Source organism: Nelumbo nucifera, chromosome 7 (genome assembly GCF_055504915.1).
Source record: "Nelumbo nucifera cultivar China Antique chromosome 7, China Antique-T2T, whole genome shotgun sequence".
NCBI lineage: Eukaryota > Viridiplantae > Streptophyta > Magnoliopsida > Proteales > Nelumbonaceae > Nelumbo > Nelumbo nucifera.
Genome location: NC_142655.1, coordinates 18,122,238 through 18,143,715, shown reverse-complemented (window position 1 = coordinate 18,143,715; position 21,478 = coordinate 18,122,238). Strand labels below are relative to the sequence as shown.

At 36.2% G+C, this 21,478-nt stretch overlaps 2 protein-coding genes across 9 annotated transcripts; both read right to left on the bottom strand.

Annotated features, from left to right (window-relative positions):
* Positions 1 to 2,553: 2,553 nt before the first annotated feature.
* On the bottom strand, positions 2,554 to 5,793 carry LOC148790235 (E3 ubiquitin-protein ligase RGLG1-like). Its single transcript, XM_088891751.1, has 9 exons — positions 5,475 to 5,793; positions 4,630 to 4,711; positions 4,408 to 4,548; positions 4,192 to 4,305; positions 3,985 to 4,082; positions 3,750 to 3,802; positions 3,259 to 3,364; positions 3,029 to 3,156; positions 2,554 to 2,916 (listed from the first exon to the last, which is right to left on the bottom strand). Exons 1-9 carry the CDS (start codon positions 5,637 to 5,639, stop codon positions 2,733 to 2,735), a joined length of 1,071 nt encoding a protein of 356 aa, XP_088747877.1. The 5' UTR covers positions 5,640 to 5,793; the 3' UTR covers positions 2,554 to 2,732.
* A 12,209-nt stretch (positions 5,794 to 18,002) lies between these two features.
* On the bottom strand, positions 18,003 to 21,126 carry LOC104591154 (E3 ubiquitin-protein ligase RGLG1-like). 8 transcript variants are annotated; one of them, XM_088891883.1, is made up of 12 exons: positions 20,677 to 21,114; positions 20,277 to 20,348; positions 19,983 to 20,064; positions 19,773 to 19,907; positions 19,565 to 19,678; positions 19,364 to 19,461; positions 19,232 to 19,287; positions 19,043 to 19,151; positions 18,824 to 18,945; positions 18,597 to 18,687; positions 18,358 to 18,414; positions 18,003 to 18,246 (listed from the first exon to the last, which is right to left on the bottom strand). In XM_088891883.1, the coding sequence occupies exons 1-12, from the start codon at positions 20,824 to 20,826 to the stop codon at positions 18,151 to 18,153; spliced, it is 1,182 nt and encodes a 393-aa protein (XP_088748009.1). In that variant the 5' UTR covers positions 20,827 to 21,114; the 3' UTR covers positions 18,003 to 18,150. The 8 variants fall into 8 exon arrangements, with proteins under 8 accessions (XP_088748009.1, XP_088748004.1, XP_088748005.1 ...); XM_088891878.1 differs by having other exon boundaries at positions 19,773 to 20,064; positions 20,677 to 21,117; XM_088891879.1 differs by having other exon boundaries at positions 18,597 to 18,684; positions 19,773 to 20,064; positions 20,677 to 21,104.
* Positions 21,127 to 21,478: the final 352 nt, after the last annotated feature.

Genomic DNA, 21,478 nt, shown 5'->3' with positions numbered 1-21,478 from the left:
AGAACATAAGGTTCTTGGTCAATGGGAACCAAAATCCCATCAACCAAGTTTCCCCTCTCAAAATCCAAAAATAATAATAATAATAATAATAATAATACAAAATGTAATGTATAGGACCTACCGGAGAAGTTGAGAATCATCCATATTGAAGAAGACTGATGATTTTCCATTTTATTAAGAAATCAATCTTTGTGGAGCTCAGCTCCTTGGGAAATTGGGAATCACATGACAGAAATGGGTTCAGCGTGGTACCATTTCACTCTTTCCATGATGAGCAGTCCACTACACCTTGCTCACCCAATCATCTAATCAAGGTTTAAAATCAATACAATATATTTGATACAAGGCAAATTGTATTTGTAATTTTGTATCAAGGGGATTCATACAACACAGGTGGAATGGCTCGGTATTGCACCATTCCTTCCATATTGATTCACATCGATTTGTAACAATTGGTATAGACTGACAAAATGGTATAGATTGAAATAAACCATTTTTATTTTGAAATTCGGATTTAAATATCCATTGGTATGCCTTTAAATGTGCTAAACTGATAATTGTGGTCTTTTTAGATTCCAAATTTCAAATTAAGCCCATCAATTATCACCAATTAATGTCCATGGATTTTCCAATAAGGCTCAGTTTGGAAGGAGTACAAATGCAAATATGTAGAGTGCAAAATCTTGTATTTTGTATTACTTTGTATGTATTTGCACTGTACATATTTGTATTTGTACTCTTTCCAAACTAAACCTAATTAACATATAAGCTATAGGTGGCAATTTTGACTCCAACCCATCTGAACCACCCAATCCACCCATGCCCAACCACTTTAGTAAAGGGTCATTATGGGTTGAATGACCCATTTGGGTCAAGGAAAAAGGGTCAGGGTGGGGTTGGATTGAGGGTACCCATGGGTAGAAGTTAACACTAGGGGTGTCAATTGGACTGGATTTGGTACAATTCAGTCCCATCCAATGTGAGTCCATCATAAATGAACCAGGTCCAATCCAATCCAATGAATATTTTGGATCATTTTTGATCGATCCAATTCAATGTCTGGATTGTCCAATCTGTTCAAATTCGTTTTGATTTAGATTGGTTTGAACCCAAACCTGGTCCATTAACACCTATATTCTTATCTTATATCAATGGTCCAGATATTAGCTTAATCCAATCCAATCCAATATAAATTTATTACAGATGGGCCAGGTCTAATCCAATCTAATAAATCTTTTGAAACAAATTGGTCCAATCCAATTTCTTGTTGGTCCATCCAATCCGTCCAAATTCATTTTGGACTGGATGGGGTTCAATCCAAAACTGGTCCATTGACACCCTTAGTTAACACTAGTCATCTACGTAATTAGCTTTTAGGGTTCAATGGCTACAGCCACTGGTACCACCAATCTTGCTGCTGTAGATATCACTAATATTGTCATCGCCAGTTTGTGTCCCGATTTTGTTCTTCCTCTTCTCAATGCCTCCGTCGGTATTAGATATCAGTTTCAAATCTATTATTCTACCCCTCCTCCCCTCTTCTTATTATTCTTACCGTCGTCGCTGGTCATTGGTCAATACAGGTTACAGGAAAAAGAGGCGATTTTTTTTTGCAATTTTTATATTTTTTATTATATATTAAAATTGCATCATTTTCTATATTTTTTGGTATTAGTTGAAGTATATGATCGTTTTGTTTTTTTATATTTTAAATATTTTTTGTTGAAATATATAAATTTTAAAAATTTTATGATTTAGGTATTTTGATTTTTGTTTTATAATTTCTCAGTTGAAATATATATTTAATTTGAATTTTTATCAATTTATGTATTTTATGCTATTTCTACTTTTTTGAAATACATATTTTAAAATTTCCTTCTTTTCTGCAATTTTTATTGTTTTTGTGATTTTTTTTTGCAAATTATGTCAAATTTTGCATTTTTATTATTTCTTTGTATTTTTTATATTTTTTCTCTAATTTTTTATATTTATAGTTTTCTTTGGTATAAATCTTATATTTTCTTAATATTTGCATTGGGTTAATGGGTCATATGGGTGGGTTAGGGTCAAGGTAGGTTGTGACCCACTAATACCCAATAAATATGGATGACAATGGGTCAATGGGTCAATATGGGTGGGTCATGGGTTGGTACTCAACCCACACCCAACCCACCCATTTGCCACCCCTACATACAGCCATACAGGCATGTAGCATCAGCTAAGGTTCAAAATTTCATCACGTATCGGCCCGTATCGACCGATATGTATCGTTCTAGCAAGTTTTCGGCATGGTACATGGTACCAAATTGAATGTGCCATATCTATTCATCGTATCAAGGCCGTATCGTGCCCATATCGAACCTGTATTGTTGAGTATCAGTGCATTTCGATACTATATCGACCGATACGCTATCAATAAGGTAGCATATCAACTGATATAGTACAATTTTACTATGGTGGAAATGCAAATAAAACTCCGTTCGAAAGAGGGCTTCTAAACCCATTTTAGAAAGCCCTCTTTCTTTACCAAATCCTTTAAAAAGCTTTTTAACATTTTTAAAGACTGAAATCTTGTAAAAATTTGCCAAAGCATCTATAAATTTACAAGATTCAACAAGTTTTTCAAGGTTGTGAAAAAAATGAGTGAAACTAAATATGTTTTTTCAAATTTCTTTTACATTTTCAGCTAATGTTAGAAAAGATAAGGGGAAAGAAAGTGGTTTGCCCCCCTCTTAACAACTATTATGTGTTTTTATTTTTCTTAGTGGTAATGGTCTTGGTACCAGGTCATCAGAAGAATTGCTTGCTGCTCCATGTTCAATGTAAGATGCATTCAACAACACATTTGGACTTGGTCCCTCAATTCCAAGAGGTGGGGGCAAAGGCGATATATTTGGAGCTCCTCCACTTGGGTGACTGCATTGGACAATTAATAGGCAATTAGGGTTTAAGCCTGCCAAAATAATGTTAATGATGATAATATTAATTAATAAGTAGGCAGTACTGGACAGACTCCACTAGAACGTACCCCAATATGTCTCTTCTTATTGTGCTTCCATGATGTTTACGTATTTCCTTCAATGCTGCTTCAGCAAACTTCGTTCTTTTTCTTTCAATGCATTTATTTTCGGACATGATTTCTGTAAAACTCACAAACTGGAGAAACACAAAACAATCATGGAAAGTTGGGCAATAACAGACTAGCTACAACTAATTAAAGGATAGCTATAGCGATTGAACTTCAGATATCTTTCATACCTGGATGTTATGGAGGGCTTGATCTTGGTCTTTCTTGGCAAATTCCTTCATCATATCCCAAGGCCCATCTCCAACTCCAATTAAGATGATAAACAAAGGGTATGTACTGAAAGGAAGGAAATACGATGAGAACGTGGAAACCCAAGAAATAGCTAAGTCACCATAGGGTTCCTTTTCAGATTCTTGTTTACTTTTTGTTTCAGGATTTGACCTGTCCTGGTGTTGTTTGTTAGTTAGAGGTAAAATAGGAAGTAAAATGATGTGGTCTCATGCACTATATGTTTATATGAAAGAGGAGGAAAGTTATTTATTTAGGAGTATGAATATGATCCCCACTTTATATGAGATGGAATCATAGAATAAATGGTGGTGCAAATGAGACAAAAACTGCAAAATCTGCATCAGGTAGGGGTGTAAATCAAAGTCACAAACAAATGAACATTGTAAAAGTACTGAATTAGATGCATAATTTCCATCTGGTTCAAATTTACCTTGCAGCGACAATTGCATCCATTGTTTCCTTCTGTGTGCTTTGTTGTGGCACCTGTGAATCCAAAGTAATAAAATTGTCGTGGACGCATAGCCTTAACTTAGAACGGTACAACTTTAATTTGTAATAGCTACCAATCAAATTAGACAGTATTGTCTCATAATATGTGCAAAGCAAAATTACTTGCTGAAGCTAAATATGGACTAAACTGACTCTACCCAAGAAGAGAAGTGTACCTGGCCATCTGTAAATATTAATAAAACATGGTACCGACCACCACTTTCCTCAACAACTTTCATAGCCATTTCAATGATGGGGGCAAAGGAAGTTGGCTCTGCCAGAAAAAAAAAAGTTGAATAAAACAAGAACTGTAATAAAACCAGAAAACCAGTCCAACTGAAAATAATATGAAGACGGTGAATTGAAAGAAGTTGAATATGGACCTGCTGGTTGAAGATAAAGAGCTATTTCTCTATATCGCATTTGGACTTCATCGAATCCAACACATTGTCTCTGGTCTGGGTAGAAACTGAAGATATGCTTATCACCAGTCGTTACTGTCACAAGGGAAACCATGATTAATTTATATATCTGTTTTCCAAATAAGAACTGCGAAAGAATTTACTGTATCAGATCAAGCTCAGACAATGAAGTACTACCATCTCCAAATCCAAAACAAGGGATGTTCTCTTCCTCATGAAATTCACCAATTGTAGTTGAAACCATCTGTATTGCTTCTTGATAGGGATTTGTGGAGTTCCCAATGCGATGCAGGCTGCTCGCTCCGAATGAAATTGTTCCTAGTTACGTAGCACCTTTTAGCATGTTGCCCACAATGCAGAAGAAGTTGATGATAAGAATACAGATGAAGAGGGCGAAACCTTTCCATTCATTGCTCTTTGTAAAATCGATACCAATTATGAAATTTGGATGGAGATCGAAGAAACCAAGTAGACCAGGGACCTAAACGGAGGACAAAAGAAGCATTATCAGTAGGCATAAAAATGACAAAAAAAAAAAGAAAAGAAAAGAAAAAAGAACAGAACAGTTCCTAATTAACATTGCAAGCAGCAGCTGATGATCATGAAACACACTAGCTCATCAACAATCCATTAATGGCTTAATTAATTAATCCCACTCAAACTAATGAGTTTTTTCGCCTGATAAGATTACGATTACAGAATTACAGCAAGTATATACAGATCTAGAAGCTACTTTTTTGATAATTTCCCAGGGAGGAATCTCCTCCCAGATCACTTGGAGGAGGGAATCAGAGAACTTCTATAAACACGCAAACCAGAAAGAACCGAGAGGGACCTCCAGTTTTCCTCCACTCCCTCCACCTCTTCCGGCTCAGGGAGCTAGAACATCTTCCTACTCCTAAATCTCTGAATGATTCCTTCCTTATTGGTATAGAAGAGGGGGAAGATATACAGAAATGGTTGATGGGTGGGGCTTCTCCATGGGCCGTGTCTGTGTCGACCCACTGGCGGAAGAGGGAACATACTAGTGACAGACCACCGACAGTCCGATCTCTCAAAGACATAATTTGCTCACCAGTGCGACTTAGAAGTGATGATGATTAGATGAGAGCAACCCCATCTGTAGCAATTGGGCAGAAACCTACAAAGTATCGAGGAATTCTCGAAGAAAAGTAGGGTGTAGACAGACTGAACAGACAATAATTAGCTTACTGGATCGGTTAAAGCGTCTGGATGTATCTAACCTGATCCGGATTATACTTGCAGCAGTAGTCTCCTTTCCGCGTCCCTCGACGACCTTTGGCCCAGAAACCATGGCGTTCAGGTGGAGGACTGTGTGGTGAGAGAACTGACCAATGATCCTCCGATGGAACCCTCGATCCAGACGGCCTTGAACCTGCAGAGCCCATGAATTCTGAGAGAAAGAGAGTAACAGACGTCTCTTCTCAACTCTCAAACTTGAATGGAAGGAGGAGGGACCCTCCACTTCATGTTAGTTACTTCGTCACCACCAGTTGAAGGGTATGTGAAAGAGAAATGAGTGGAGAGAAAATAATAAATAATAATAATTGAATCACACACACACACTTATAAATGACATTATTAATAAATATAACTTTTTTTGATAACTAAAGAAGTCATCACTTTATTATTAAATGGAGGGGCTATATATGTAAAATACCCTCGTCCAAGATATAAGATTGGTCTCATGTTGCAAATTCATTCACTATAATTGTCGGTGCCATCTGGCAAAATTGGGAAGATCTACTTCTTTCATTACTGTCTATCTACTTAATGTCTTCAATCACGAAACATGGGCCGATGGGACTATTTACTTGTAATTGGTTACATTACATAGCATGTGATACACAACGCATAGAGCCGCAGATCGGGGCTCATTATGGGATGGAGACCGGCTATTCGCGTTCATAAACCCATAAAAAAATTCATGAACCCAAACCATTTTTGCTACGTATAAGTTGTGTTGGAACAATAAAATCAAAGTCAACCGTTTGGGTTGAACGGATTAGATCGTACTATGACATCATTTTATACACAAGGATATATATAAATGTATAAATACATATTGATTTTATCAATAGATAATATATAATTATATTTTGCATGTAATATATTTAGTATTGTATTTTTAATTCAATTTTTATTTTTTATTTAAAATATTAAAAATTGTGATTTGAATTTTTCTTTTTTTTTTTTTTTGCAAAATTAGCAAAGCAAGGCACTTATGACCCCTTGGGATGTATAGATATTAAAAAGTTATCCAAAATAATAAAAAAAGATTATTCCAATCGACTATTGGAGTGCAAAGTTATGGCTTTCTAAAGTTTATATATACATTTAGTGTGCAACCTGTGACCTAATCATCGGATCGAATGAATCAACAGCCCAAAATAGTTTTGACTAGATCAACAGTTTTTTAACTAATTCTGAAGTTTTACTAAAACCAGACTTGGAATCATAGTTGATGACGGGTTAAAAGCATTGCTTTTTTGATATATTGATATGATCGTACCTTGAATTAGATAAAATGACATTTTGACGGAGCCATATAACAATTAATCTGACGCCATGATTCTCAATTTTAGCCCTAAAGACACTATCGTAGCAAAACTGCAAAAAAGAATTTGTTTCAAAGCATGAAAGTAATTTGGTTAAATGGTGTAAATGTTTAAAGTATGGAGAAATATTAGAATTAAAAAAAAGAACAAGTGCGGAGAAATATTTGCTACGCCGGTTGGCTTGGTCTAAAGTAGGGGTGTCAATTGGACTAGATTTGGTCCAATCTGATCCAGTCAAATGTGAGGCCATTATAAATGGACCTGGTCCAATCTAATCCAATGAATATTTTGAACCATTTTGGACCGGTCCAATTCAATGTCTGGACCATTCAATATGTTCAAATTCATTTTGATTTAGATTGGTTTTAACCCAAACCTGGTCCATTGATACCTATATTCTTATCTTATATCAATGGGTTAGATATTGGCTTAATCCAACACAATCCAATATAAATTTATTAAGGATGGACCAGGTCCAATCCAATCTAATAATTATTTTGTACCGAATTGATCCAATTCAATATATCTTGTTGGTCCGTCCAACCGCCCAAATTGATTTTGGATTGGATGGGGTTCAACCCAAAACCAGTCCATTGACACCCATAGTCTTAAGACCAAACCTGTGAATCACACAACCTTAATGCCCAACCTTGAATTGGATGAGGTAACGTGATTTTAGGCTCTGTTTGGTTTGTGGGAAGATTTGGGTGGGATGGGATGGGAAAGTGTAAAAATTTACCTTTCTATTGTTTGGTTTTATATATGGGAAAATAATAAGAAAACACTGTTACGAGGGAGAAGAGAGAAGAAGGTGATGGAGAAGAGAGAAGAGGAAGATGGAGGGAGAGACAGAGAACTCCATGACTGAAGCTCCGAAGAGGTCCTCTGGCAGCAATAGTCTCCCCTCCTCCACTGGTGCTTAATCAACCACCGCGTAGTGGTCCGCCCTTCTTCTCACTTTCTCTATAACAGACGATGAAAGCAGCGGCGATCAAAGAGAGGGAATGAAAGAGAGATAGGAGTAGGAAGATGGGAAGAATAGGAAGAAGAAGATAAGGGAGACGAGAGATCGATGAGAAAGGGAGAAAGGGAGGAAAACAGAGTCGCACTGTTTCTCTCCCTCCTCTGTTTGTCGTCGATGGTTCATTTTTCTCGACCCATCCCTTCTCTGTTCGTCGTCGATGGTAAGTGGTAACAGTGGTTTCTTGAATTTTTTCATTGGGGTCACACCAAAAGGGATCACACTATTTTGGTGCAACCCCGATTCCATGATTTTGAGATCTGACATCTCACATTTTTCTCATCCTATCCCTCTATTTCCCTCGAAACAAATAAGAAAAAAAGGAATATTTTTAAAATATTTCCTTTCCCTTTTTCTAATTCCCATCCCACGAACCAAACGAAGCCTTAAGAAAGGCCTCAAAACACATCCAACATTTTGAAATAAGAAAAAGGCACATCGAAAAGGCCACGATTTAAGGTTTTAGTCGAAAGCTACGCCATCTGAGCGGATTTCACGCATCGGAAAGGAAGTATTCCCTGCTTTTTACATATATTTATAAAAATGATTGGCCGGATAAGCAAGCATGGTTAGCAATTGAATAAAAGAATTTATATCTTTACTCAGAAAAAAAAAAAAATGAAGACGTGTCTGTCCGTATTGGTTGGGCTTTTGTAATATAGAATTTACCTAAACCCACTGTCGTGATTCGTGATTGAAGGAAGAAGACAAGCAACAAAGAGAGAGATGATGAGTGGGACAAATGTCTCCCCATATATGAAAGAGTGTAGATATATAATAAGCCTTTGTCCTAATGTCTAAACGGGTCCTACTATTATATAGGAAAAACAATTGGCTTATCCCATAGTCAAAAACCTATCCAATCACAAAGCAGATGTCATGTGCCTCTTTATCTACTATGTTTGGTTATTTTAAATTTGAAATTATTGAGTAGGAAGAAAGAAGAGAAAGAACAAGAAACAAAACAAAGAAAGGTAAATTAACCAATTCTCGTGCACTTTTTTAGTCCTCCTCTTGGGTTGGGATCTGGGTACGGTTTTATTCTGTTTTGGGCTTCAACTCATTCCAAAACCCAAATTGAATCCTAGTGCATCCAATGTGAGAAATATCTACCCATCAGTACATTGTATTTTTCCATAGACATTTCAATGATGTGGGTTCTACTTCTACAAAGGAACCTGCCAGTCAGAAGATGTGGGACTATTTGTCTGTATTGTCAACACATGGTGAGAGGAAACCATGATTTCTATAAAGCAAATACCAAATTTTGAAGGACTTACTAAATGGCACTATCACACCAGAAACTACCGGGAATCTTCTTCTCATTATTAGAGGTTGCTTCTTCTTCTTTTATGAGGATAAGGGAGGATTCGTTCTCCGACCTTCTGGTTGAATGACTCTTTACCTAAAAGTTGCCCACTATCATACAATTAGAAACCAAACCTTTCCATCCATTGCTCTTTGTAAAGTTGATCCATGATGAAATTTGGATCGGTTCCAAACCCAAGGACTTAATTAAACGAAGGAAAACAATTGTTTGGTGTCATCATTAATTAAGGCCTTTTTGGTTCATGGGAATAGGGATTTGGAATTGGAATTGAAATCGGTCATTCCGATTCTAATTGTTTGGTTGAACAGAATTGGAATTTTACTGTATTCTCCCATTTGTGGGAATAGTCATTCAATTCCCCTATCTTGGGAATGAAATCCCATTTCAATGATTTGGATTCTTATCTGAACCAAATAGATTATGAGAACAGGCCATTCCAATTCTAATTTCAATTACAATTCCAAGAGATTTTGATTCTGATTCCAACTATAAATTAATTAAATGGACCCTAGTTTCTTAGAAAATAGGGTTGCATGCACTTGCACCCACAATAATAATAATAACACATATAATGCCAGAAAGATATGATACTGGGAAGGGCTTTAACCAATCATCAAAATCTCCCATGAATTCCTATGAATGTCATCTGGTTGGTTACTGCTTTTCCAAGCCTAATGAGGTGGTTTCATGAATTATGCTTGGATAAACAAGAATCAGCCGAGTTATCACACCTAGGCACAAATTGCACAGAGCAGGATAGTCCAGAAAGGTGAATTGTGCAATCTGCGAGCAAATAATGGATGAAGTACTAGTCTCCGACAGAGCTTTTATCACAAGCATTTCCTTCAATCAAGAGCCGAGAAGAACTCGAGGCCTTCAAGCATTGTCTAACCCTCAGTCTTATCATTACCCAACCCTCACTACCTAATCAGGTGACTTGTGCAAGTTGTAGAACAGAAATTACCTTTTGCTGGTTTGATCCACTTGGGGTTTGCTATCCAAAAATTATTCACACGTCCTTACACAAGGCCACTACCACCACATATTTTAGGAACATCTCTCTATCAATGACAAGGGGTGATATTCCCAATGTACAGTTGTAATGCCCTAATTACAATATATATAGAAAACTTTTGGGGTTAATTACTTTGCAACCCCATAGTCTACTAGTTCTTAATAGTTCTTACATGGCTGGAGACATTATTGAGTAAAACATGTCTGGTTCTAGGTGTGCCTCCATAAATTCATGCTGAGAATTTTTTTTTTTCTTCTTACTTAAGTTCTCTTCTTATTGTAATTTTGAAATGCTTTCATTTTTTCGTTTTTTTGGTTGAATTCTTCTCTACCTTTGGAGGTGCATTTGCTCTATGGTCTTTTTGCAATCTGTTTGTAGCAACAAAGAGATGTAGTTAACTCTTATAGATTTTGTGTTTCTCTATCTTGACTTTGATCTTTTAGGTCATCTATCCGATTAGCTGCTTTTTGTTTTCTCTGATAGGTGCAAATAATTTGGTCATTTGTCCTTCCTATTGTAGTTTTGTTTTCATTTTTAATAAGTAAAATTTTATTTTAACAAATAAAAAAAACTTTTATGGTCATCTATTTAGACAACGGCGGTGGTGGCTGATCTGATGGGAGTTGGGGAAGAGCTGAAGAGGAGATGAGGAAGAAAGGGGCAAATGGGAGAGATGAATGGGGTCAAATGCGGAAAATATTTTATAAAATAAAAAGAAAACGTCTTTTATGTCAAACAAACCGATTTAGATTTCATTTGTTAAGCCTTTCTGTCTGGCGCAAAAAAAATGTTTTGGGTAAATTACAAAAATCCCCCTTGTGCTATGGGGTTAGTGACAAAGACCCCCTATACTTTAATTTGCAACAAAGACATCCTGAACTTTAGTCGTTAGACAAAAACCCCCTTATCTGTTAAGTTAGATGATGAAAAGTGTTAAAATACCAAAATACCCCTTTAAACTTTCTCTATTTTCTTTTTTTCTTGCCATTTTCTCTTAAAACCTAATCGACCCAAAACAACCTTGATTGTCACCGAAAAAGAAGCGGATCACATATGGGGACATGTTCCCGGTCTCTGATGAGCTTGTAGATAAACCCATTTTACCCAAAGATGCTACCACAATGCAGTCCTGCAGAAAACCTGGTGCTTGGAGAGACCCAGAAAGGCGGTCCAATTGCTATGGTGAAGTCGGCAGTGACCCAAAACGAGAGAGTTGGTCTACTTAGTAAAGACAGCTGTGACGTTGTGGGTATATGACATTACATGGTATGGCCTTATGTGGAGAGATCATAATATTTAAGATTGGCATGAGCGAATATCAAAATATAAGTAGTAAAATTTCCACTATTAAAAAATGGGTATTTGTAGTTAATCGATCAAAAGCTATGAAGCTTCCTCCATTCATTCTTCCTACTTCCAAAGTAGTATAAAAAAGGATACATTTACACCACTAACATCAACAATGATCAGAGTGTGATTGTTTAAGACACTGATATTCCTAGGAACAATGTGATAACAGAGTCTGTTGTAGGACATGTTATGACCTCAGTTTTTTGAAGTCAAATACTGACATAGTCTATCATTGATTCATATTTCCTTATACGAATTCAAATTCCTCAACCACCAACATCTGATCAAAAGAAAATTTTCTAATCACTTATGCTTCCACATAGTTTATATAAGCATCTGTAAAATGAAAGGAACAATATTTTGAATGCCATGAATCCCTAAGTGAAAAAACTCTAATTGTTGAGAACATCAAGATGATTAGGAGAGTGTTGGAAAAAAAAGAACACAATTCCAACAATGAATAATCAACCCCTGTTTAGTCTTCAATCTTAAATAGATTATTTGCTAAGTTTCTGTTATGTTTTAAACGATTAATTAATTGAACAAAACTGAGAGGGACTCTTGAAATTAGCATAGCATTGTTCATACTACCCTAGAGATTTTGATCGAGAGTTCTCAAATTCTATCTTCCAATGTTTTCCTTGTTTTTGGGTCTTTTTCTTCCACCTAAAAGAACCTTTGATACTCATCACTACAACCTGTCCCAACATGAGAAATTCCACCAAATCTGAACAAAGATAAATTTCATTTCAATTAAGCGTCTAAGCCATCTTTTCTCCAGTAGTATAGGGAGAATAAGAAAAACCATCTTTTCCCTTTTTTGCAATTCATTTAATCAAGGGAAGGATGGAGGCTCTGTGAGGCTCAAATTGGTCATATTCTTGACCAGAGCAATGGCTAGAAAAAGACAAAGTCATTAGAAAATGGATCTTCATGGGGAGGGATCAGTACACTTACTCGGTATTCCAAACAGTGACTCAAGATAAGCTTAAGAAAGGGCATGGCATTCTTGCAAATGAAGCAAGTCGTAGCTGGTGTTTTGTGGCGGTTCTAGGTTATGTTCGTGATGGGGAAAGTTTGCGAGCCGGTTTTTATTGTCATATTTAACTTCGAAAATGAAAGATGGATTTCCGGTGAAGATAGAAGAAAGAGAAGGAGGTGGATCTTATAAGCGCTAAGCTGTTAGGTTTTATAAATTAAAGAAAAAGGTAAAATAAATTAGAAAAGGGTACTTTGGGCATTTACAAAACTTTAAATAGTCAGATGAGAATCTTTTTTAAAGATAACTAACGGAATACTAACAAAGGGGGGTCTTTGTCTAACGACTAAAATTCAAGGGGGCCTTTGTCGCAAATTAAAGTATAGGGGGTTTTTGTCACTGATCCCATAGTACAAGAGGAGTCTTTGTAATTTACCCAAAAAGTTTTGTTAGTTAAGCGTTAAGTTGAAAACAAATTAAACACTTGTCATACAGAGGTTGATAGGCGACAAGAATTCCTGCCGCCTGTCGACAACCAATAAAAAACCAGAGAGAGAGATGATAACATGAGAATGAGAGGTGGTAAATGAGCTAGACATTTCCCACGATAAAAATGTAAAGAAAACAAATAAGAAATGAGTGGTTGATAGCTCGACCGACAAATTGGGTTTTATAAAGAAAAAAATTCTCTACAATCATCATTATCATCATCATCATCAAATTCTCACTTCCCAACTATTCAAAGTTTCCATCCCATCTTTTTAATACCCTTAACCTAAGGCTATGTTTGGCTTGAAAGAAAAAGTAGGGAAAGATAGGGAAACCTATACAAGGTTTGTAAAGGTTTCCTTACCTTTCCCTTCCTTTCCTTACTTTTTCCTTCAAACCAAACTCAACCTAAATCTCTAAGGTTGTATTTGGTTTGATAACAAAAAAAGAGAAAAAGAAAATTGAGGGTAAAGGAATTAGCAAGGTTTTAAAAACCATACTAGACACGGAACCATTTTGGGGACCGGTTCTCAGGTGAAATAGTTCGACCGTTCAGTTCGAATAGATGGCCCATTTTGACTTAAAAAATAACAAATTAAAAAAATAAATAAAATAAAAAGGCCAAAATTAAATTAGCCCGATTTAGTGGGTTGCTGACCAAATCAACTGTTTTTGGCCAAAAAGCGGCTTTAGGGTGAAATGGAACCAATTACTGACCGGTTCCTAGGTCAACCAATATGACTGTTCAGTATAATCCAGTTTTCAAAACCATGGGAATTAGTAGTGAAAATGCAAATCATAATAGATGACATGAAAATATGGCTCTGTTGAGTTTGAAGTGCAAATTGTAAGCAAATATAAAATTTGTATCCGGCTCAGCTTTGCATCCATTTATTTGTAAATTATATGATTTGTACTTTGACTTGATACAAAGTTTATACTTCTTGTATCATTTGCACTTTCTGGTAGTGCAAACTTTGTATCCCAAAAACTCATTCAAAGCTTGCACTACCTTCCTCTTACCTCAATTGTCTCCCTCATATAAATTGGGGACTAAATTATTTTACTTCCTATACACTTACTCTAAAACAGATAACCTTCTTTCCTACCTATATTCTCTTTCATACAAGGTAGAGACTACTCAATCCTATTGCACTTCTCACTAACAAACAACAAATAACATAAACCAAATCTACAGTAAGCCAAAACATGCATATTCAACCAAGTACTCTCAATGCATTTACACCAGTGCAACTGAAATTCACAATTCAAACCAGTTAAGCCTAAAGATTGGTGGAGGTGATGGTGTCAATGGTGGTAGAATTGGAGGTCGGCAAAGATTGGTTGTAGAGAATGTGAAGGAGAAGGGAAAGATCAAACAGGTGTAGTCTATTAGCAGTGGTGGTGGAAAAAATGAAGGTTATAACACAAAAATTCGGATTTGATCTTCATAGAACCGTTCTCACACCATCCACATAGCCTTCTGCAGCCGTGCAATGGAAACATCTCCATACTTATATTTTTATTCATAGGACCCCAATTAACATTCATAGGACCCCGAACTTGAGCCTCATTCAAGCTAGAAATTTGGTTTGACTCAGTAACTCGTATATTAATTCGAGCTTGACTCAGCTAGAGCTCAATATTAAACCAAGCTTAATACAAAAAAATTAAAAATTATACATATAAAAAATAATTTCTTATTATATAAAAATTTAAAAATTATATACGAACTCGATTAAGTTTGTGGACTTAACAAGCCAAGCTTTATTCTATGATTAGCAATCAAACCTATATATTGAAGCTCAAAACTTGAACTTTTTGTCAACTAAGCTTGAATGACTCTTGTGTACTGTAGCTTGAATTGCAACCACACATTGCCATCTTGTGCATTGTTGCTAGGGTGTGGGTAGAGAAATTGAGTAGAAAATCTGGGTTTCCATAGAAAACGAGGTTGTGATGCATGCGATTGTTGGTGCCTACTTGAATTCTAGAGCACAAGAAAAGTTTAGAGATGTTATAGTCGAAAACATAAAGCTTACTTCCAGAGAGGAAACGATCAGGCAATAGTTCTTGACTGCTTCATCTGTGGAATTATTGAAGAAAGAGTTAGGATCCATCATATGGATGGCCGAACCATATTAGATAGCTAGGCGAAATTTCAAAAATTTCTTAATCCTTTCAGGAATCGAATTCCCTATGATTTTTTTTCAAAATCGGTCTTGCACTAAACCGGACCAGATTTGAAACCAACCAAAGGGGGAGATGTATATCTGATACGGATACCACAAATGCAAATCCCAAGGTGGAGGTTCACTCCCAAATCAGTTCTAAAACCAACCTCCACTAAAGATGGCGCAATGTATTCCTGAAGCCTGTTCAACAACACAATTTTCAACAAAACTACATTCCAACTGCTTAGATCAAACTGGGGAAGGTGATCATGAAATTTCTCTGAAATTTTCTTACAAAAATCAAAAGAAAACTGATCTCTATCAGTCCCAAAATAGCTATGGTCGAACTAGGGTTTCTTGGGAGACAAAAAGAAGAAGAGAGAAAAAAAATAGAGAAGTGTTCTAGTCTAGTTCACCCTCTTCTTCTTTTATCTCTTTATGGAGCACTTCTCCTAATCAAATTGGAAGATTATCCAAATCTAATTTGGACGTGGACTCTTTTAAGAGATAAGCCTTATCCTCTTAAGAGGATGGGTGCTCCATACCCAATTCCAAACCCAAATTCATCCCATGTTACATGACAACTTAAATTGTCATATGACAGGTTAATTAATCATATTAATTATGAGCCTTATAACCATCAACTATAAGACTCACGACCCAAGGGTGTTGCATGGCCAATTTAGACTTGATTTATATGGTGTAAGACCCCACAATGAGCTCATATAAGTCCACATGGGTTTGGCCTAACCTCTGTGAAAAAGCTTGACCGAATTCACTACTAAATGCAGTGAACCCCTGAGCACATCACTATGGGCTCAAAATGAGCCCAATATTTACACTTAAATGATCGTTGAATTCAGCCATCCTATCAAGACCCAATGATAATGAACTTAAGAAATATAAAGCCCATCATGTAATAAGCCCTGTAATAGTCTCTTACACTTAACCTTTCGACCCATAATAATCAAACACTGCCCGAAAGGGAAGGACCTCTCCCCTGGCTACAAGGTGCATTGTCACACTCTTTGCTCGGATAGATCCCGGGAATTAAAACCTTTTGCAAACTTTTTTCATAAAACATAATATATATATTATAAAACTAAAATTTCAAACAAAGTTGAAATCCACTTTTGGCAATTTAGGTTTCCATTAGAGAGTGTAAGCCTTATAATTCGTTTTGTTTGACAAAGGGGCCAATCCTATTACTATGACCACCCGTTCAGATGAATTCTTAGACTTCTCCAACATACCTAGGTTTTGACCCTTAATGGATCTTACTGATTGGCATATCAAAGACAAACCAATCCAACACCTAGTGCAGTACCATAATCAAGTCTAGGTGTTATGTGTAACTTTTCAATTTTGCCCATCAATCTCCAAGGTACAGGGCATAACTGAAAAATGGTCTAAGTTCAGTGAATCTTACTGATTGGCATATCAAAGACAACACAATCCAACACCTAGTGCAGTACCATAATCAAGTCTAGGTGTTATGTGTAAGTTTCCAATTTTGCCTATCAATCTCCAATGTATAGGGCATAACCGAAAAATGGTCAATGTTTAGTGTTTCAACCAAACACACACTGCATGTGCTTTGGGTCTAACCCTATAAGTTGAGACAAGCTGCCCAAACTTCTTTGGCAGCACATCAGTGGTAGCCTTTGTAGGATAAACTCACTAAGTCTATCCAATGGCTGAGAATATTGTAATTTAACACGAATCTCATAAGTGTTCAGTTTAAGAGATAATTTCACAGAAGCATACCAATATCAACATAAAACAATAATGAACTTTTATTCATTTACAATAAATGTATATGCACATCAATTTGATTAGAGCTAAGGGCATACACTTTCTAACAATTATTACATCTTTTGCATGGTATATGAACACTTCTCTTGCTTTTGTATTACACAGTTTAAAGAAAAGTGAATGAACTCTTTATCTCCAATGTGTGTCCCCTAACCCTAACCAATCTAGTTAGAAATCAAGCTTTTGATCGTTCTCTTCTCTTTCTTCATCTCTCACACATTTTTTTCTGATTATTCGAAACTCTACAATTGTTGCTGCTGCTAGTTGGTCTTACCCAACCATGAAAATTTTAGAGTGAGACAGTTTATCCCCATTTATATATGTAGAATGTAATGGCCCAACATATACTAAAAAAAAAAGAGAAACAAACTTAGTTTTGCAGCTACATAACTTAAGAAAATAGGGAGAGTTTCTTGCTTGCCACATATGGAAAAGATATGATATCCGAAAAATTAACTGACCAATTTATGAAAGTATGCTTCTTTTGCCTTTTATTTATGAAATTATATATGCTTTCACTATTGATGTATGTATTTATGAAGGAATCATATGACGGTGATTTTATTGGGACGGGTCCCATCTTAGATGAGACTGAACTCCACCAATGTACAAGGGAGGGCAGACGAATCACCTTTAAGTGATAATTCCATAAGAAGAGGTATGTTGTCCAATAGAATGGAATAATTCCTAATTCTTAACCCCATTAGGCTACATAAAGTCCTTAAGTTACTGACCCCATATGACTCCATGGATGTGCCTACATACACAAAAGTGGGTCACATCTTTTCTAGTGTGGTATCTGATTCCTTTGCATTTAAGATTTTAATCATACAATTGTCCTCTATGAGAGAGAGAGAATGAAACTCATCACTGAATTATAATCAATTAGTTGCATTAAGTGTGAACTCCAAACATGTATTTTATCACTTTTACTCTTTTGTCCAGTGAGGTATTGCTCAATGCCCACAGACTCGGTAAGGACTAGGAAAATAGAAATTTTCAGAAAGTAATCAGTATTCCTTTGACAAGAAACATCCCACTGTAATTTATCCTTTTCTTTTGCTTTGGTTGAGTATGAATCATTACAGCCATTTTTTCACACATTTAAACCACTCTCTCACGTACACCAAGAAAACAATTAAAAAAGGGCAAAGTCCATCAGATAGCATCAGCACATGTGGTAATAAAGCTTTATTCTAGTATCAATTCGACTCCTACAGATGGGGCATGATAGAAGAAGTCCTTGTCCACACTGAGAACATGTCTGCCAACATAAAAATTTAGAACATTTCAGTACAGACTCCTCCCTTTATTCTCTCCTCAACTCAACCTCAACCCTAGCAATAACTTAGAGAAAATAACCAAACTGCATTACCTGATGCCCACAACCAAAGGCCAGGTCTTTTGAATTAGTAAGGCAGATAGGACAAAGCTGTTCAGGTTTAATTTTGTTGTTGGGGTTGGGGAGGAAAACATATTAATAATCTTGAAATAGTTCCTAAATTAAGAACAATGAGTAGAGGAAACTAATTAATTAAAAACTGATTAATTAGTATCATATTTCTCAAAAATAAGTTAAAAAGGAAATAGAATTTCAAGTAATTATTTGAGTACCAAGAGATTAATAGAATTTCTTATGCTATCTGGAACAGGAAGAGGTGGGCGAAGAGGGGCCCTAATTTGAGCTTGCAATTTTTGGTGACTGCTTTAACATGAGGAAAAGAAAAAAGAAAAAGTAAGGAATATGTAGTTAGCATTTAAGCCTCAGAATATGTAAGTATCCATACAAAAATAATGGAAATATTAACAAGTAAGCATTATTGCACAGACTGAACTAGTACCCCAATAAATCAAGCCTAACTGCTTCTTCATAATGACCACGTATTCCTATCAAGGCTGCCTGAGCAAACTCTATCTCTTTGTTGTGATTGTTGCTGGACATAATTTCTGTGAAATTCACAAACTGGGCAGTACAAAGCAATTGCCATATTCAGTCAGTTAAAAGGCAATCACAGACACATTTCAGAGTTCAAATACTGCATATATCACAGCATATATACCTGAATGTTATCAACGACTCGATCCGGGATCTTCTTTTTAGCAAATTCCTTCATCATGTTCCAAGGCCCATCTCCAACTCCAATTAAGATAACAAACAAGGGGTATGTACTGCCAAGAAGGTCCATGAGAAAGTAGATAACTATAGAAATTAACAGAATGCACCAAGGAAATTAACAAGTTATTGTTACCTAGCTCGAGCAATTGTGTTCAGTGTCATTTTCTTCTGTGGGTGTCCACTTGGTACCTGTAAATCCAAGTTTCGAAACTATTTCTAGATGTACTGTAACTAGGAGCTGTATGTAATCAGAATTCAAAAGTACCTGACCATCAGTGATTATCAATAAAACATGGTATTGACCACCACTTTTCTCAACCATGGCCATGGCTTTTTCGATAATGGGGGCGAAAGATGTAGGCTCTACCAGAAGGAAAAAAAAAAACAGAAAAGTAAAAGCTTATGACAGAAAATTCCAAATTTCTTGAAACCCAGTTGCAGGCAATGAAGGAAGTTGGAGGAGAACCTGCTAGACGAAGATGTGGGACTATTTCTCTATATCGTGACAATACCTCATCAAATCCAACACAGGGTCTCTGATTTGGATAGAAAGTGAAGACATCTTCATCGAGTGTTGTTACTGTTATCAACACATGACAGGAAGAAAACCGTGATTTCTGTTTATCCAAGCAATATTTTTGAGGGATTTATATTACTGTATATGAAGAAATTACCATCTCCAAATCCAAAGCAGGAAATCTTCTTATCCATATCGACTGCACTTATTGTTCTTCCCATTATGGATATTGCTTCTTCATAAGGATTCTCTCCTATGCAGTGCAGGCTTCTACGGTTGAATGACTTTTTACCTGGTTTCCAGACCACATTTAACAAGTTGCTCATTACTCGGAAGAAGTTAAGAAAGCGTACAGATAGGACGAAACCTTTCCATTCATTGCTCTTTGTAAAATCGATTCCAAGAATGAGATTAGGATCGATTCCTGCAAGTTCGAGAAACCCAGGAACCTAAACGGAGGAAGTAATTGTTGGTTATATTCATTGGTTCTATAAGAAATAGAACATCAAGTGAAAGAAAGAAATTAAAAACAGTTTAATTACCATTCTGATGGAAAAGTAACTCAGCTCAATTTATGCATATTTTTAAGATACCTTAATGGCTTAATCCCCCTACAGAAAATGAGGTCTCCCACTTAACCAGATTATAGAGCAGAAATCACCTTTTGGAAGGAGAGATCTCCTCCAAAGTCCAAACTATAAAAATAGAGACCCTGTTTTTCTTCACTCTCCTTCTGGCTCATGAAGGTAGAAGTGTTAGAACATCTGATTGCTTCCTTCTGGGGTACAGAAGAAAGGGAGAGGAAGAGAGAGCAGAAAGAGCAGAGATAAAGAGTTTAGGCTCATTCAGAAATTTCCATTCCTAGGAGTACTGTTCTTTTGAGACCCCATTAGAAAATTGTGCTTTCCATATAGCAAATTATGGAGAAAAGCTATCAGAGTAAGGTTTCTCAAACGCTTTAAGTATTAGTGTTATGGATTGAGGGTTTGGAGAAGAGAGAGAGAGAGAAGAGTAGACAGACAACCGTTCTCAGTAAAACATCTCATCACATGGAATCTAACCTGCTCCAAGTAATTGTAGTTGCAGGCTCCCTCCCTCGCCCCTCTACGATCTTGGAGCACAGAATCATGACATTCAGGTGGTGAGAGGTTCGACCCATGATCTTTCGATGAAAAACTCGTCCCAGACAACCTTGAAATTTTAGAACCCATCAAATCCTAAAGCTTCAATTTCTATAATTCAGACCCAACAAAACAAAGAGACTGTGCAGTATATGATAGAGATTAGCTCCCTTGCATAACAAATGAGAAATGTTTCGCAAATTCAGTTTCAGTCAAGCCAGAACATCTTCCTTGTCTCCATTCCCACATTATCAAAGCCTAATGTAGCCCAATTATCTTGACTAGGACAAGCAGAATAAAGGTAACTAGATTCTTTTTTATATATCCAACAATTATTAGATTCTCACATCTCAAATATTCAAGGGTGTGTTTGCATAATTTCCTTTAACCACCCACTACCCACCACCAAAAAAAGCACAGATTGGCTCAAATTTTGAAATGATCACTATTGTTTTATTATCTGAATTGTCCTGGCAACAACTGTTGAATACTTCATTGATTTATCATTCAGTGCTACATGGTTTCTAGTTCACATTGCGCTCCTACATCATGGGCATAACTGTGAAGCCGATCCTAACCCATGCGCATTCAGAGCATTTCTGCCAAAATTTCATTTGCACTAATACAAATTCAAGGGAGTGCAAATGAGTAAATTGCAAATTTTGATTCATTTTTTGTTTTGAGTTTCATTTTATTTGGCTTCAGGTTGCTTTTTTTTTTTTTTTTTTTGAGTTGGAAAGGC

Coding starts and splice junctions, on each gene's coding strand:
- LOC148790235 (XM_088891751.1), bottom strand. CDS start 5,639: ATGGGCTCTGCAGGTTCAAGGCCGTCTGGATCGAGGGTTCCATCGGAG. Junction 3,157..3,258: donor AAGCCCTCCATAACATCCAG/GTATGAAAGATA, acceptor GTGTTTCTCCAG/TTTGTGAGTTTTACAGAAAT. Junction 2,917..3,028: donor ATAAGAAGAGACATATTGGG/GTACGTTCTAGT, acceptor TGTCCAATGCAG/TCACCCAAGTGGAGGAGCTC.
- LOC104591154 (XM_088891878.1), bottom strand. CDS start 20,826: ATGGGTTCTAAAATTTCAAGGTTGTCTGGGACGAGTTTTTCATCGAAA. Junction 20,065..20,276: donor GAGATCTCTCCTTCCAAAAG/GTGATTTCTGCT, acceptor TCCTCCGTTTAG/GTTCCTGGGTTTCTCGAACT. Junction 18,247..18,357: donor CCTTTGGTTGTGGGCATCAG/GTAATGCAGTTT, acceptor TTATGTTGGCAG/ACATGTTCTCAGTGTGGACA.